Raw genomic sequence first — 16,317 nt, 5'->3', positions numbered from 1 at the left:
GTGTGTGTGTGTGTTTACATCACACACCTCGCTGTCAGAAAGTTGCTGCTTCAGCAGCCTCAATCCTCGCCGCTCGGGTCAGCGCCCTGAACACAAAGTGGTTTTCAAGTGTTTCTCGTCCTTCATGTCATCAGTTTTTGATGTAAACAAAAAACATGATTCACCACAGGAGAACTTCTACGGTGGATAAAACACTATTTTTTTTTAAAATAGAGTAAAACTTTTATAAAAGTTTTAACTTAAGAATCTGTGACATCATTATCAGCGTCTGGCCAGATGTTCAGGCAGCTCGAAACAACACGACAAAACAAAAAGTTCTAATCTGGAAATGAAATACATGAAAAGGCTTTAAGTTGCTAAAGCAGGACGGCTGCTCGTTCTCAGCTCCACCCTTCCTTCTGTCTGCCTCAGTGCAGCGCCTCACTTCATCCTCTGTCTGAAACATGCGTCTCTTTAAAGTCCCTAAAACGGCCTCTTCCTTCTGACTGGCCAGCTTCCGGAAGCCCGCAGTGGGGCAAAAACCAGGGTCATAGCTGTACTGATTGTGTTTTGTGATGGCGTGAAAGTAGGAAAAGTAGGAACATTTTCAAGGCTCCAGAACGCCTCACGGACCTTCAGGCTTCACGTGCTCTTAGAGTCTCTTTTTATTTTTATTTATTTTTACCGTCATCCAGTTTCACGAATTACAGTATGCTTGTATTTGTGTGTTGTATATTTGTGTGTTGCATATTTACAGATGTAGACGCTACAGGGTGACATCAGCAGACCGGAGCTTCGGGCTCCCGTGGCCTACATCTGTCACTGTCCAAATCAATAGAGATGATTGGTGGAAGAGGAGGAGAAGCTAACCCCACCACGCCCTCTCAGAGAAGCAATATGCTGATTGGCTGATCCTACAGGCCCCGCCCCCTCACTCCCATCCCTTGCGATGACACAACAAACAGATAAATAACAGTGCAGACTCCTGAAAGCCTCAGATGTCCCTCTGAGACAGTCTGAGGACGTTTGTCCCACTTTTTCGTTGGACCTCGAAGTATCATCAGAGACTTTTATTACTCGGGTGTTGGACGCTCCACAGCAGCTTCACGATGGAGCTGAAGGACTTCTGCGTGACGGGCGACCTGCTCAGCCCGCAGCGGTGAGTTCACGGAGCCTCGGCCTGAAACCGTCCTCAGGTCCAGATTCAAACGTTTTAGTGAAGTTAACGCGCTTTTTCTGGATGTGTGACAGTTTTCTTTGCAGAACTTTTTGAGTAGCACAGACAAATAAATCTAAAACATTTGAAGGTACTTTTTGGAAACTCTTTAAAATCTGATGCGAACACTGTGTGGCAGCGTTCCCCAAGTTTAACTTTGTTCTTTGTGCATCTGAAAAAAACAAAAACAAACGATGCTGCTCTGTTTTTAAAATAACCCCAATTCTGTGCAAATGTGTATGACGTTTGTATATTATGTATGATGAACACGCTGTGCAGACTCACACGGTTTGTGAAATACAACCTCTGTGTTGATGTGAATATTCCTACAAGTTTTGCTGTCCTTGAACGCGACGTTGCTCATTTTCTTCTAAAGCGCCCCCTGCTGGTCATTACACAGAATGCACGTTTAAACTCTTCGGACCAAACTTGTGATGCGTTCATGGGAAATCCAAATTTACTTTGACTCTTCTGTTTTTAACCCTGCAGGTCATTGACGGCCTCACTAATGTCAGCAGTCGGCTCAAGATTTTATTTTGTGTTGTGCACATTTTGTCCTGGTTTGTATTTCATGCTCCTCTTTCTTCTTCCTCCTTAGCATCCTGGACTCCTCTTCTCCCTCCTCCTCCCCCAGAGATGAACCTCAATCTCCACCCTCCTTCCTCCACTCCTCCCCCATTGGTCCCGCCTTTCTTCTGGAAGCCACTCCCACTCTCAGCCCTTCACATGCAGAATTCTTCCTCCACAGCCCGGCTTCTTCTTCCTCCTCCTCATCCTCCTCCTCCTCCTCACCGTACAGTCTCCTGTGCCGAGCAGCAGAGCCCGACTCCCCGACAGGATGTAGTTCCAGCGGTGGAAGTAGCGCCTTGGTGTCGGAAGCGTCGCTGTGTTTTTCTGTATCGGACTCGTTTTCAGCGCAGGTGAAGTTTCTGTTTAATCACATTTAAAAACACAAACACTCTTAAAGTCTGAACGTCCACGTCCCCGGGTCGACCTGCCAAACTTCAAATTCACGTCCGTATCCGATTGTTCCTGGAAGTTTTCTCTGGTGCCCCAAAAGTCTTTAATCTGCAAAGGTTAATCCAGACTAGAGTCAGAGCTGAAGGTTGGACTGAGGTACCTGCTGAGCTCACTGACATCCAAATAAAATCCTCGAACGTCACTAAAACTGGAGCTCCGCCTTCATGGAGGTGTGTTAGTACAGTAACCTCACAGCAGTCATGTGATTGGCCATTAAAAAGGCCCCAACACCACTCAAACGCAGCCCCGAGGTCCAGTCCAGGAACAGTTAGCTGAGGTCTGTGGGGACCGTCTTACTGCTCGCCACTGATGATGACGTCGTATATCTGCAGGTCGACTCGATCCTGAGGGGCGACTACATGACCTCGATGGGGGCCGTGGGGCCCAAAAGGCTGTGTCTGGTGTGCGGAGACTTCGCCTCCGGGTATCACTACGGCGTGGCGTCCTGCGAGGCCTGCAAGGCTTTCTTCAAGAGGACCATCCAAGGTGGGAGGAGCACGTTCATCATCTCCTGTATAAAGAAATAAAAACATGAGGATGAGGACGGCTGATGATATATTTATAAAATATAATTCTTACTGTTGCTAGTGTAAACGATGCTGGTCGTTTATGACATCAGGCTGTTGAGTGTAAATGTGTCCAAACAGCAGCCAAATTATGCTTTTTGCACGTCTCCTGTGTGAAACCTCCAAATATGTTTTTAACGGCACCCTTTAGAATAACGTTGTTACAAAGGACATCCTGTGAAGATCGACCCGCGATGTGAAACTGCCTTAGAAAAAACACTAAAAAGGACAAACAGGGAATCCAAGTCATCAGCAGAGTCATAAATAAATAGACGCTCAGCTGGTTTCTATTAAATATCAAAGGTCTTACAGTCTGTGTGATTCATTAGCCGATCAATACAGCAGCGCTCGCTGTATCGATTAGTGTGAGAAGCAGCTGCTTGTTTCTCATTCCGGGCGATTGATTGGTCACGCCCGATCACTTCACTTATTGATCTGTGCAGAGAGGTCAAAGGGAGGCCACGAAGAAACTCACAGCAGAGGGTTTTAATATTACAGGGCAGGATGATCCACGTTATTGATCCACGATGAGAGTTTGGGTTCATTTCTGATCACAGTCTGAGAGACTCTCACAAAGATCCTGCATTACTGCAGAGCTGTTACCACAGAATATGAAGCACCCTACAAACTGACCACTGCATTTGCAAATATGTGATGTCTTGATAAACCGAGCAGATATTTGAAGTTTACACAGCTACTGAAAATATGTTAAACATTTATTTTGAGACACAGAAAGATTAATAAGAGTAATATTAAAACTTAGTAGCAGCCGCCATTGTTGGAAACTGGAATTGGCTGGGCCGCGCTATGAATTCTGGGATATGGTGGGCCACGAAGGACACACCCGACCCATCCTTCAAATTCGGGGAAATGAAGGACGCATTTGAAGGAGTCGACGAATTGGGAGAGCCTTCGTCGCCTGGCTGTGACGTAATTGGTCTACAAATGCGGCCTCCAAAGTATGCAGCCTACGTTTTGGGACACAGCTACTGACACTCCTGCTTTTACTTCCTGTTGTGGTTACCTAGGTAACATCGAGTACAGCTGCCCAGTGATGAACGAGTGCGAGATCACGAAGCGGAGGAGGAAAGCCTGTCAGGCCTGCCGCTTCCAGAAATGTCTGCAGGCCGGGATGATGAGGGAGGGTACGTTACACCAAACGACCGTTACGAGCTGGCAGGAAGTAGAACTACGTGTGTGTGAAATGCCTCTGCGTGTTGCAGGTGTCCGTCTGGACCGCGTCAGAGGGGGGCGCCAGAAGTACAAGAGGCGGGTGGAGACGGGACTGAGTTTATGCAGCAAAGCCCCGTACAGCCACCCGAGCAGCAACAGTGAGTTCACCCTCGCTCCCTCTGAAGGCTTTCAGGTCAAACTACTCGCCCACGCCCACGCCGTTTATCATCCACTTCCTGTCTTTTAGGGAACAAGGTCATTTCCCACCTGCTGCTCACAGAGCCCGCCCCTTTAGCTGCCAATCAGGACGATTCGACCAATGACAGCAGCTTGCGGATCCTGCTGATCCTGTGTGACCTCCTGAACCGGGAGCTGCTGGTTCTGATTGGCTGGGCAAAACAGATTCCAGGTACACGCTCGAGACCACCAAACAGGTCCCCAATCCAGACCACGCCCACCCTCAACCTCCACCTGGTCCCCAATCCAGACCACGCCCACCCTCAACCTCCACCTGGTCCCCAATCCAGACCACACCCACCCTTAACCTTTACTTGGTTATCCAGAGCACTGGAGCATTATGTATAAACACAGGTAATATAATAATAATTATTATTATTATTTGTCATTTATTACTCTGCCCCGCCCACTCCCAGGCTTCTCCGGACTCTCATTGGTCGATCAGATGTCGCTTCTGCAGAGCGGCTGGATGGAGGCGCTGCTGGTGGGTGTGGCCTGGCGCTCCCAGGGCGCAGGGGGGGACGAGCTCGTGTTTGCCGGGAATCTGTGTCTGGACGAAGCTCAGTGTCGAGCCACGGGATTGGCTGACCTGTACGAGGCGCTGCGTCACCTGATAGTGAAATACAGAGCGATGAAGCTGAGCCCTGAGGAGGTGGTGACCCTGAAGGCCATGGCGCTTGCCAACTCTGGTAAGAACAAGCCATTAGCACCACTGCCTGTAACCACAGTAGGACAGTACTGTGTGTCAGGGCAGAACAGGCCTGTAGGGGGCGATGTTTCCCTGAAGTTTTATAGAAGAAACAAATAATCTCGTTTTAATCTCGTCCTGATGGAGTAACCTGCTTATGCTCAGTGTTTAGGAGACACATTCTTCATGGTTTCTGTTTGACTCAAAGCGTTATGGCTGCACATAAACTCAGATATTAACACTTCCTGGCTGTCTGAGTTTCAAAATAAGAGCCTGAGATGAATGATGATTAAGTTAAACAACTCGTCTGCATCTCACAGGACAGTGCTGTGGTATAAATGATGCAGGAATTCCAGCACTTTCATGTTTTACAGCTTTTACAGTTTTACACACACACACACACACACACACACACACACACACACACACACACACACACACACACACACACACACCTGATCAATATGGCTGCTGTGTATCTGTGAGCGGGACAGCTGAGGAGCTCCAGCATGAACTCAGATATTGATTTTACCACAATAACCACTCCACTCATTGAGCTTAGAGGAGTGGTTATTGATATTGATCAGACTCTGGGAGCTGAAACAGCAGTATTGATTAATCCCAGACTTGAATTAGTTTTGTGGCTCTCACTCTGTCGCAGTTCAGTGGTCAGCAGAGCGTTTAGTGGCGGCGCTGGAGGCTGCAGGCGAGGAGCAGCCGATCAATAACACTGAAGTCTGCTCAGACTCTCACTGTCTCAGCCTCAGATCAATAAACAGACTGGCAGACAGGCCTGTGGCTGCACAGCCGTCCTAAACCTGCAGATACTCAGGCTCGGACGTGCAGACACACTCACAGCTTCTGATCAGTCGATCAGGGGAAACATATTGAGCTGATTAACAAGCAGCACCCAAACGTTCCGGTCTGTGATTTACAGACGTGAACAGGACCCAGTCTTTAAAAACTAAAGCAGTCTGAGACTGCACACGTCCTCCACCATCGGATGTCCAGTTTCATGTAAACTCATCCACAACCAGTTCAGTTTTCCTGCTAACACAAAACGAACCAATCACATGACCTCACATGATGTAGGTGAGAGACTTTTGGAGCCAGTAGTGACCATATTTAGACCAGAGCCTCAAGTGGCCATGAGAGGAACTGCACTTTGTGTTTGTAGCAGTGTTTTGGTCGTTTGTCCTGATACAGCTGAGCATGCTGGGTGTAATGAGCGAGGAAGCATTCTAACCTGCGTCTGTCCGTCTGTCAGACGCCGACCCGGTGGACTGCCCGGACTCGGTGCAGAGGTTTCAGGACGGGCTCCACGAGGCGCTGCAGGACTACGAGTCGTCCCGCCGGGAGCAGCACCGAGCAGGACGGCTGCTCATGACCCTCCCCCTGCTACGACAGACCGCCGACCGAGCCGTGCAGGCTTTCCTGCGGCTGCACCGCCACCGCCACGTCCCCATCCACAAACTGCTGCTGGAGATGCTCGACGCCAAGGCCTGACCGCGTCCTGTCGGCCATTTATCAGGGAGACTGTAAAATGACCCAATGCACTTGACTTTTAGCTTTCAGAGAAGTTATATTTTTGTATCATGATGTGTTTGTTTTTTGGCAGAAATGAGCTTCCGTATTTTTTGTTTATGGGACCGCTCCTCGTCAGTAAAGCTCATTTCTGCTCAAAGATGCAGCGTTACAGCTTTTCACCAGAAAACATTAAAGTGGAACCGTTCTACTCGTTTGCAGCTTGGGTTCTGCTAGGGCAGCTTTGCATGAGTCACAGTTCAGAATAACCCTTCTTTGTCTGATACTGGGCCTCTGTCTCAAACAAGCTACTCCCCGTTTAAGGGCTACCGTCCTACTTAAATGTTTGAACGGCGAGTGGGCGGGGCCTTTATGTCTGAGATGACTACAGTAGGGATATCCTCTGTGACATCACACAGACCAACATCAGAAAAAAAAAGTTTGAAACAGAGTGTTCGTCTCACTGAAGTCGTTATTAGAAACTTGGCTCATGTTTATTATGAACAGGAAAGCAGAACAGAGCCACTTTAACCAATCAGCAAACACTTCTTTAAGCTCCGCCTCCTGTAGGAAAAGGTGGGCATATCTAGCGTCAGATTTAAATTTATTTTTATAAACTAAAATATTTTTGTGGGATATCTATTTTTCCACGATGACGCGATCAAACTGCGATGCTGAGTCGTCGTTTAAATGGCTGTGGATGTTTACTGTGTCAGAGCTGTTTGTTATAATAATAAATTAAAGCTTTTGGAATAAAATCAGGTGCTCATCTTTTATCTTCTAAAATATCTCGTCATGTCTCTAAGACATGAGTCTTTACAACATGAGCTGAGCTGTAAGCACAGAGTTGGAAACCATTAAAAACATTAATACAGATTCCTAATGGCTGAAGATGCTGCATTCACAGGTCGTAGGAAACTAGAAATTTGTCATCCTCTGTGGAAGTCTCTCTCTCTCTCTCTCTAGTTTTTCACCATTTCAAACAATATACATAATATAATGATATATTATTAATAAATAATAAAATATAGACATAATGAAATAACAGTTAAGTTAAACATATTTTTTAAAAAAAAGAAAGAAAAGTAAAACATAAGAGCGAAGACCTCGTGGAGTTTGTCAATTTGTCACTGTAAAATCTTCATCTTGTAACTCAGAGACTTTATTATTCCCACAGGGAAATTCAGTCATAGCAGCGTAAATACCACAAACGTCAAGTACTCATAAAAAATGCAGTGTATGTAGCCTGAACCACGAAGCAGCTCAAAGCAAACAGAGCGACAGGCTGAAGCTAAAAGTGTGTTCAAAGCTGAGCGAACATCAGAAACTAACCCGTGTCTGAGGTCAGCTTACCCGAGGAAGACTGTGGGCAGCAGGCGGCTCTGCTTCATCACAGTAAAGGAGGAAGACGCAGTTTTCCTGTAATCACCGGTTTACTCTGAGGCTTCTTGGAAATACATTTTCCCCTTAAAAGCACCAACGCAGCAGAAAAAGGACTCCGTGCTTTGAGTGATATATTATTGTTTATTATCGATTAGGATTATTAATGCATCATCAGGATTCATAGGTAACTTACAAAATCTGAGAAACGGTAGAAAGTCGTGAAAAATAATCGCCTGACAGCCCTGAACGCACCGTGAAGACATTGGGTAACAGGTGAGCTGCACCCCTAACATTCCTGTACTGGAGTCTCCCCCTGCTGGCCATAAAGTGTACTACAGAAAACCTAAACAGTTACACCCTCTGCACTCCCAGGGAATGAGCTTCAAACGAGCTCAGAATTTAAATTTAAATTGGATTTTTGATATTTTGGTGACATGATGAGTTTGAAAAACATCCAGAGTAAACATGTAGAGTTCATAAAACCTTCAAAGGCGGTTTCAGAGACCTGAAGACCCAAACAGGGAAATGAGTCCTGATGCACACAGATTCTGTTCCCTTCAAATCGCTTCAGTTTTTGACCCTTTAATTATTTTATTTCATCTGCAACTGAGAAAAAAAAAAAAAAAAAAAAAAAAACTATCACATGTTCAGACACTCGGCAATTCAAATATATTTAACTTAATATAAATGAATATTTTAAAAAAAATGGAAATGAGTTTTTGTTCCAGGGAAGTTCCTGGAGATTCTGGGGAATTATCAGGTTTCCTCAAAGCAGCTGTGAGACGTTCAGGGTCGGCAAGTCAGCAAACATACAAATAAAGAGACAAAACTGTGAAGTCTGTTAGAAAAGTTAGAAAGAGTGCTGGTTAGAAAAGCTACAAACAGCTTTGTGCTCGATCACCTGAGGAGTCTCAGTTTGGGATTTTACTCTTTTAGCTCAGTTGTTGGTCTCCACCGCCTCCCGAAGGAAGCGTCCGTCTCTTCAGCTGCCAGAAGCTGAACTGTGACGTTACAGTGCGACAGGTTACGCTGATAACAGCGACGCATCAGCATCAGCATGCTGACGTGGTTCAAACAAACCCAGGCTTCCTGCAGCAGCTCTGACCTGGTCTTCATCCTGTCACAACCATCCAATTCTAATTAAAAGACGCTTTTGTGCCAAAGAGGTTACTTCTCCTCGCCTTGGGGCCTTGTTCTTGTTTTTACCTGAAATAAAGACTGAAGGTGGCTCTGCAGCCGTTATCAAAAACCACCGGAGGAGCTGATCGTTTTCTTCTTCACGTCTCACCTGACAACAGCTTTTAGTCATGTTTTCAGTTTTTTCAGCCATCGTGTGTCCACCTGAACCCGAAGCTCTCAGGCAGATCAGCCAATCAGAAGCTGGTCTCATTCATATGTGGTTTGGGGCTGGTGGGCGGGCCAGAAGGGGTGGGGCTGTCGGGACCTGGGGGACTCTCGGGGGTCCCCGAGGAATCAACGGGTGACGCCGCAGTGTTGTGGCGAGGGGAGACCGATGCCTGAGAACGGGTCGGACTCACCGCTGCGGAGGCAGGGCTCGGCGGGGAAGCGGGTGAGGTCCTGCGGTGTAATGACGAGAAGAGCGGTGACGAGGACAGCGATGATGGCGGTCCAGGTGAATGTCGAGCAGCAGGGGGTACAGTGAAGGTGGGAGGGGTCCTAAGGCCGAATTTGGCCTCCAACTCACTGCACACCGCCAGGCTCCGCCTGATGCCCTCTGACCCCGGCGGGAACCCTGCGCTCACAGCCGCCTCTGAACCCTTGGCGAGCTCCTGGCAGCGCTCGACAAAGCTCCCCCTGCGTACAGACCCACATTCTTTGTCCCGGTCCAGATGCCTGAGGGGACGGGGGCTGCTGGTCTGGCTGCAGGTGGGGTAGGAGGGGCCTTGTTGCAGTCCAGGTGAAAAGCCAGCTTCTCGGGCAGGTTTAGCAAAGGGAACGGGGGGCGGAGCCTGGCGGGGGAGGCTGCCGTACAGCGACGCAGACGAACCCGAACCTCCGGCTGCACCTCGTCCTCCTCCCATAGAGCGAAGGTGCTCTGTCCTGAAGGCATCGCTGAGCTGAGAGTGAAGGCTGCAGGAACAGGAAGTGACACAAGTCAGCAACCACAGTAAGAGCATGATGTTTACGACTGCAAACGACCAATGGCATCCATCAAAGACGCGAGATTAGAAGTCATCTGTCAAAATAGAAACACCAAAGAAGAACGTGGACTCTGCACCGCATCACCCTGTGTGAATGAGGCTCAGTGGGAGGGAACTCTACCTGCAGGTGGAAGCTCGGGGTGTGCTGTCAGGTGTTCTGGTCAGAGCCAGGTCGCACTGGTCCAGCAGCTCCAGCAGCTCCTCCTCTGTGGGTCCGCCCAGTGCTGCCAAACAGCCAATGAGAACCCATGTTGATCAGCTGCTAACTAACCGCAGAGCACAAGAAGTTGTTCTTCTACATCACGAGTCTGGAGTTTTACCTCTGATGTCGACCTTGCCGGCGATCTCCATGGCGGTGGTCAGGTCCCACATCTGGATGCTGCCGTTGCTGTGGCCGCTGAACAGGTAGCGACGCGGCCGAGAGCCGATGCGGCTCGAGCCCTCGCACTCGTGGACCATGAAGGCCGTGATGGAGGTCCCATCCACCGAACGCACCTCACATACCCTGACAGACAGACACACACACACACACACACACACACACACACACACACACACACACACACACACACACACACACACGGTATTTTGGTCTTAACAGACGTTTGGTTCTAAACGTTCTTTAACCTTCAGTGTCACATGATCACACATCGTGTGCTCACAGGTTGTTGTTCTGTTATTACGTTTACTTTCCAACATGGACGTCAATACTGTACACGCCAGTCGACAGACAGGCGGCGTGTTTCGTTACCTCCTTGTTGAACCAATGTGACGCCGAGGACAGTGTTGTTGTTTTTAATTGTGTTGTTTGTCTTTCATGTATGTGTGGAACAGGAACAGCAGCTACTGTTACTGCAGGAGCGAACGGGGATCCTAAAACTAAACTGACCACACACAGTTATAACCAGGTGGGTTACAAGTGTCTACGGCTCTCCCACCTCTTCCCGTTGGAGGACAACCGGACGTAGAGTTTATCCGTGTCGGGAACGACTCTCTGGATAAACACCTGCTGATCGTCTCTCTCTCCATACGGCCCTGAAACCAACGAGACAGTGAAATAAAAGTAGATCTGAAGAAATATGACAAAGTCAAAGCTTGAATTGATTGTCTTTGATGAATTCCATCGCTTCATTACAGAAGCAGAGCTACAGTCCTCAAACACTGCAGCTCGGACTGCGATCGGGCTGACAGTTACCGATCTCGGTGCCGGCGCTGCAGCCTCCGTGCCCGTCCACGTCGTCCAGGCTGAGGATCTTGAAGGAGGTCAGCGGCGTGGACCCCGGCTGGGTGGAGATCATTCCTCTGAAGCGAGTCACCGTCCACGTCCGCACGTGGTTGTTATCTGCACAAACTGAAGGACGACGATGAAGAGGAGCTCAGAAACAACGACACCATGAACGAGCTGCAGACATCAGCTTAAGCCCTGCGTTCGACGCAGAACGCCAGTTTCCAAGACGAGGCGATTCTCGTACCTGAGATGAGGTGCTTTTCCGACAGCATGATCTTGGTGACGGGGCTGCGGTGGACAGAGAAGGTCTGAAAAAGCTGAGGCCCTGAGCCGACGGTCTCTGGATGCTGAACGATGACTCGAACAGTCCCCGAGCTGGTCCCGTACGCAATCTCGATCCAGTTCCCGCTGTCACCTGAGCAAACCGGGCTAAGTGTGAGACGGCTGCAGGAACATGAAAAATAAGACTTTCCCTGACTCGTCTCTAACAGACTGAGGTGAAGGAATGTGGAGAAAACTGACGCCCTGCAATGGTTGAATTAGCAGCAGTGTCAGTGTCGCCGTACTTGTTTTGGGTGTGAGGTAGACGCTGAGAGCGGTGATGGCGTCTTCGGTCGGGTCTCTGTACAGCTCCGTCACCAGCAGGTCGTTATCCTTCATCCTCAGAGGAAACTTCTGAACATCTGACCAGCAAACAGGGACATCGTGAACAGCGGGGACGTTTTAAACATCTGTCAAGCCAAAGCCTGCTGGTGAGGCTCTAGAGTGGCCCGCAGCATTTACTGAACAGATTCAGGTTCTGGTTGGTAAATTAATGACCACGAGCCAACAACCTGATGAATTTATACTCGTACTGAGCAGTTTTCAGTTGATCCGACTCATCGATCTGCAGCTTCTTACCGATGTAGTAGATGGAGCCGTTGTTGCAGCCCAGGATAAGGAAGGAGCCGGCGGTGTCGTAGCTGCTGATGGGAACCACATCCTGGTTCTGCAAAGGTCACAGAGAACATGTGTGAAGCAGACCGATAACCACCTGAAACAGACTTGGTCCAATCAGCTCCCTCGGCAGGTGTTCAGGCTTCAGCACTTCCACTGAAGCAGTGGGCGATCACCGCGACCATCTGAGAGCGTCTCCACCCACCTGCCAGTGTTTGGTGACTGCGTTCCACACCCCCACCTTCCCCGTGTGGCTGGTGGCGATGAGCTGGTTACCAACAAAGAAGAGAGCCTCAGCGGGGACATTGAGACTGAAGACGCCTGCGGGGAGGGAGAAACCAGTTTGTTTTTTGTTACTGGGAACGTTTCCCGAGCAGCTCATCAAACCTACGTCCCGATTCCCGGGAACACTGCGCAGAAACTTGTACCGATTTCATTGCCGTTGCCATCAGGGCAAATGGACCAGAGGATGATCTCCGTCACCGAGGCGACAGCCACCATCTTGTCGTTGTCTCCCAGCGACCCGCCCATCACTTTGGCGTTGAGCGCGACTCTGTCGATCATCCAGTCGAGGCGGGGAGAGGTGAAGACCTGCTGCCACCCGGTCGACTCCTTCACCCTGAGAGAGGAGGCGGGAAGAAGGAGGAGGCAGGAGGAGAGGGACAGCCAATCAGAAGACAGTTAGCTTACAGTGGGAGGAGCTAAAACAGCTTTTCCCCCCCACTTCTCTGACAGACTACAAACTGACGGGACGACTCAGTACGGAATAAGGATTATTGGGCCTTGGCCCGAGTATTAGCTAATCTGAGATTAACGCAAACCTCAGACTACAGTCAAATTTAAACGGGTGATAAATGACCTGCGACCTGCAGTTAAAGGTGTGTGAGAGCACGCAGCAGTGACCTGTGTGCACGTGTGTGTGCGTCTCTCTAAGGAGGCTCAAGGTGTTACTGAAACCGCTACAGATGCTCGGACGGAGGTGTGGATGCAGCAGGATGTGCCGATGTGTCTGAGCCGCTCCCAGTCACGTGAAAACAAATAAACAACAGAGGTCATGTGACGCGTTTACCTGTAGCAGACCACGAACTGCGCGTAGGCCACAGCGATCCAGTTATGATGGCCGCAGATGATCCGAACCATGCCGGGGTCAGATGAGTGCCCTGAACACGCGCGCACGCACACACACACACACACACACACAATGAAACTCCCACCACGTCCCTCCGATCTTAAAAAAATACAAATAAAGAAGCATTATTTAACGTGCCGACCTCCTGACGTCCGATCCTCGTTCATGCCTCTTCCCAGTATCCCAGAATTCCCGAGGTTCGGAGGCATCGTGTTGCTGCGTCGGACCGGCGCTCGCTCTACAGGAACAACGCGGCCCGCCATGAACTGCGACCCGGCCACGCTGTGACGGTTCCGACGCTTCGCCGGGTGCACTGGGACGACACAGACAGAAGGAGCTGTGAATCAGGATCACGCCTCCACATTTCAGTTAGAAACAGGACATTAATTATATTTGCATCGTTTTATGTGAGTGACGAGCCTCCTGCGGCACATTTTATCTGAAACAGAAAAGATTTCGTTATTTTAATCATAACAACTTTTTAAGTTTGCAATGATTCGTATATAATAAATACAGACATGCTCACATTGTATGAAAATTTTACCCGATAAAGCATTTTGAAGTTTTTTAAGATATTTAATTTCAAATTTTTTTAAAATTAGTTACATTTTTATAGAAAGCATCCTAACACCTGCATAAATTATGTGTTGTGTATTTAAACTTCCTGAAGGCCCTGTCAGGTGGGGGTCAGGTGTGCTGTGAGGACAGGTGTACCTGCAGGCGGCAGGTAACCGTTGAAAAGCACGTTTCCGCAGGACGACCGGTCCAGCTCGTCACACAGCTGCAGCTTACGCACTGTTCCAAAAACAAAGTGATGAAGAACGTTTAGCGACGTCTGCGGCTTTACGTGCTCAGCTCAGAGTGCGGTCCAGCCTCACCGAGCGGTGTGATGCCGTAGAACTCGGCCTCGTGCATGAGCATGTGCACGTTGATGGAGCGCGGGTGGAGCTCTTTGGTCCGCAGGAAGTTGAGGATGGTCGCGAACAGGGAGGGGTCCCTGTCGATGAAGATCTACAGCGAGAGAGGAGGGACAAACGCAGTTATCGCGAGGAGGAAAAGCATGCGGGGACGTGAGGAAGAGGAGCTTTACTTACAGCTCCAGTTTCATCCTTCAGAGTCGAGATCCGGCCGCTCAAAAGGCTGAAGAGAGAAAACCCCCAAAGAAACCATCGAGACGTCAGAAACCAGCAAACTCAGCTTTTCAAAATACAAGAACCAGTCCAGTCACATCTGCCTTTCATTTCACTTACACGACAATTTCATCACATCACAGACTAGCTCACGTACGCATATTAACATGCACGTTTCTGCACACATTCGACCAAATGAGCAGACTTTTAGCATGTCCAGCTCAAAATCAGCTTTTAGGGAGTGAAGTGCACGTAGTCCAGAGTAAGTAACCTAAAAGCCCCCGACAGCCAGGGTCTCCCTCTCTGACCTACCTGGAGAAAAAGGAGTCAGGGACCCAGGTGAGCGTCTGGCGGGAGGTGCTGAACCTGAAAGCAAACACACACTCGTTGACTCTCGTGTTGTCATAAAACAACAGAAATAACAGCAGTGTGAACAGCTCCCCTCTCCTCCTCCTCACTGACCTTTCACTCCTTATCTGACCCTGGTGATACCTGCGCCTCGTGCACGGAGTCACAGGTGCGCATTAAAGTCTAATGAGCACCGAGAAACTTTTACATCCGTTTTTACTAACGGACATGAAACTGTTGCCCTGCTGCGCTCCAGCACGCCGTGATTTCCTGCATCCGTGTCTTGGTTAAAGATCAATATTTTATCACTAAACACTGAATAAAAAAGAGCGATGAGCTTCAGTCTTTATAAACACTCCTGACTTAAACAGTCCCTCTGCCTGACTCTGACATGTTTAATAGGTGAACATGTACCTGACATCACCTGCCTTTCAACAAAAGACAAACCTGTTTTGCTAACTTTAACAGTTCCATTGTCGGACAGCATAGTTTTAACTTATTTACGTTAAACAGGCCAAATATAAACTCTTACTGAAGTAAATCTGAACTTTATTATTTATTCGTCGTTTATATGTTTAATGTGCGCAGTACAGCTAGCTTACAGCGGCTCGTTTCCTGTTTCTCTCCTCTGTTCTCCAGGTTCTGGTGTGAGCAAAGTTATGCTAGCTAACAATAACAAAGTGCGGGGCTGGAAAAACTCACAAAGCGCGAAACACGGACTTTATAACCGGGTTAAAAACATCTAAAGTATACTGTGCAATAGAAGGGGTTATAAAACGTGTTTAATGTCTTAGCGAAGAGATACTTTAGAGAACATTACTACATTATGATACTGGAAGCAGTCTGTCCGATAATGGATCCTCCCATGTTAGCCGCGGGAGCTAGCCGGGTTAGCAGCCACTCCCGGGTCTCACCTCTTCCCTCCGACGTTCAGGTGGATGATGTCTCCGCTCCTCGCCGTGGTGGACATCCTCTAAAGGCCCGGAGACTCCGACAATGACCGCCAAAGACAGTTTTAATCCATTTTTCGGTGATAAACTCCGTTTCCGTTGTGCTTTAAGCCGGCTTCCGGAGATCGGACAGAGGGGCGGGGCATAATGGCCGCGTTATGGCCTCGGTCTACCCGCGGAGAAACCCGGCCGGGAGCGCCGGATCCGGGGCACACAATGAACCAAAGCCCGGAGTCTGACTGGATCAGGACCGAAGACCAGTTCCTGGGGGAAAACAGAAGAAAACAAAATGAAGACTTGTTTTTAAAGGTAAATAGAAACAAAGTTAATTGATTAAAAGCTAAAAAAAGATAAGGAATACTGGAGTATGTTTAATTTTAAAGTCAAAGCCTGCACCTCTGCATTTAGTATCTTTGTTTCTTTACAGGCAAATCAATTCAGAAAACTTTTTGGCTTTTTGAAAACTGTAAATATTATTCAATAGGGCACATTATTATTATTATTATTATTATTGTTGTTGTTGTTGTTGTTGTTGTTGTTGTTGTTATGGCCTTATTTAAAATATTGTATGTAAACAAGACCAATGATCCCAAGCCCAGAGGTAAATGTCCGACAGAATGGCTGAAAAGAAAAGAAAGAAGCGGCTGC

At 48.4% G+C, this 16,317-nt stretch overlaps 2 protein-coding genes across 3 annotated transcripts; one reads left to right on the top strand and one right to left on the bottom strand.

The window, feature by feature from the left end:
- Positions 1–718: 718 nt before the first annotated feature.
- Positions 719–7,161, top strand: esrrd (estrogen-related receptor delta). Of its 2 annotated transcripts, XM_040039745.1 has the most exons (8): positions 719–1,138; positions 1,794–2,115; positions 2,548–2,701; positions 3,810–3,926; positions 4,005–4,112; positions 4,202–4,363; positions 4,608–4,880; positions 6,147–7,161. In XM_040039745.1, the coding sequence occupies exons 1-8, from the start codon at positions 1,089–1,091 to the stop codon at positions 6,383–6,385; spliced, it is 1,425 nt and encodes a 474-aa protein (XP_039895679.1). In that variant the 5' UTR covers positions 719–1,088; the 3' UTR covers positions 6,386–7,161. The 2 variants fall into 2 exon arrangements, with proteins under 2 accessions (XP_039895679.1, XP_039895678.1); XM_040039744.1 differs by having other exon boundaries at positions 3,810–4,112.
- Positions 7,162–7,907: 746 nt separating this feature from the next.
- shkbp1 (SH3KBP1 binding protein 1) lies at positions 7,908–15,898 on the bottom strand. The gene is made up of 17 exons (XM_040039743.1): positions 15,634–15,898; positions 14,684–14,737; positions 14,336–14,381; positions 14,120–14,252; positions 13,956–14,036; positions 13,384–13,554; positions 13,182–13,272; positions 12,541–12,731; positions 12,318–12,433; positions 12,077–12,164; positions 11,743–11,859; positions 11,421–11,591; positions 11,144–11,299; positions 10,887–10,983; positions 10,269–10,453; positions 10,070–10,172; positions 7,908–9,877 (listed from the first exon to the last, which is right to left on the bottom strand). Exons 1-17 carry the CDS (start codon positions 15,687–15,689, stop codon positions 9,160–9,162), a joined length of 2,574 nt encoding a protein of 857 aa, XP_039895677.1. The 5' UTR covers positions 15,690–15,898; the 3' UTR covers positions 7,908–9,159.
- Between the last annotated feature and the right edge of the window lie 419 nt (positions 15,899–16,317).

The sequence above is a fragment of the Simochromis diagramma genome, unplaced genomic scaffold (assembly GCF_900408965.1).
Source record: "Simochromis diagramma unplaced genomic scaffold, fSimDia1.1 OVJJ01000031.1, whole genome shotgun sequence".
Classification (NCBI taxonomy): Eukaryota; Metazoa; Chordata; class Actinopteri; order Cichliformes; family Cichlidae; genus Simochromis; species Simochromis diagramma.
The sequence above is the reverse complement of the archived record's forward strand: the minus strand, read 5'-3'. Positions and strand labels throughout refer to the sequence as shown.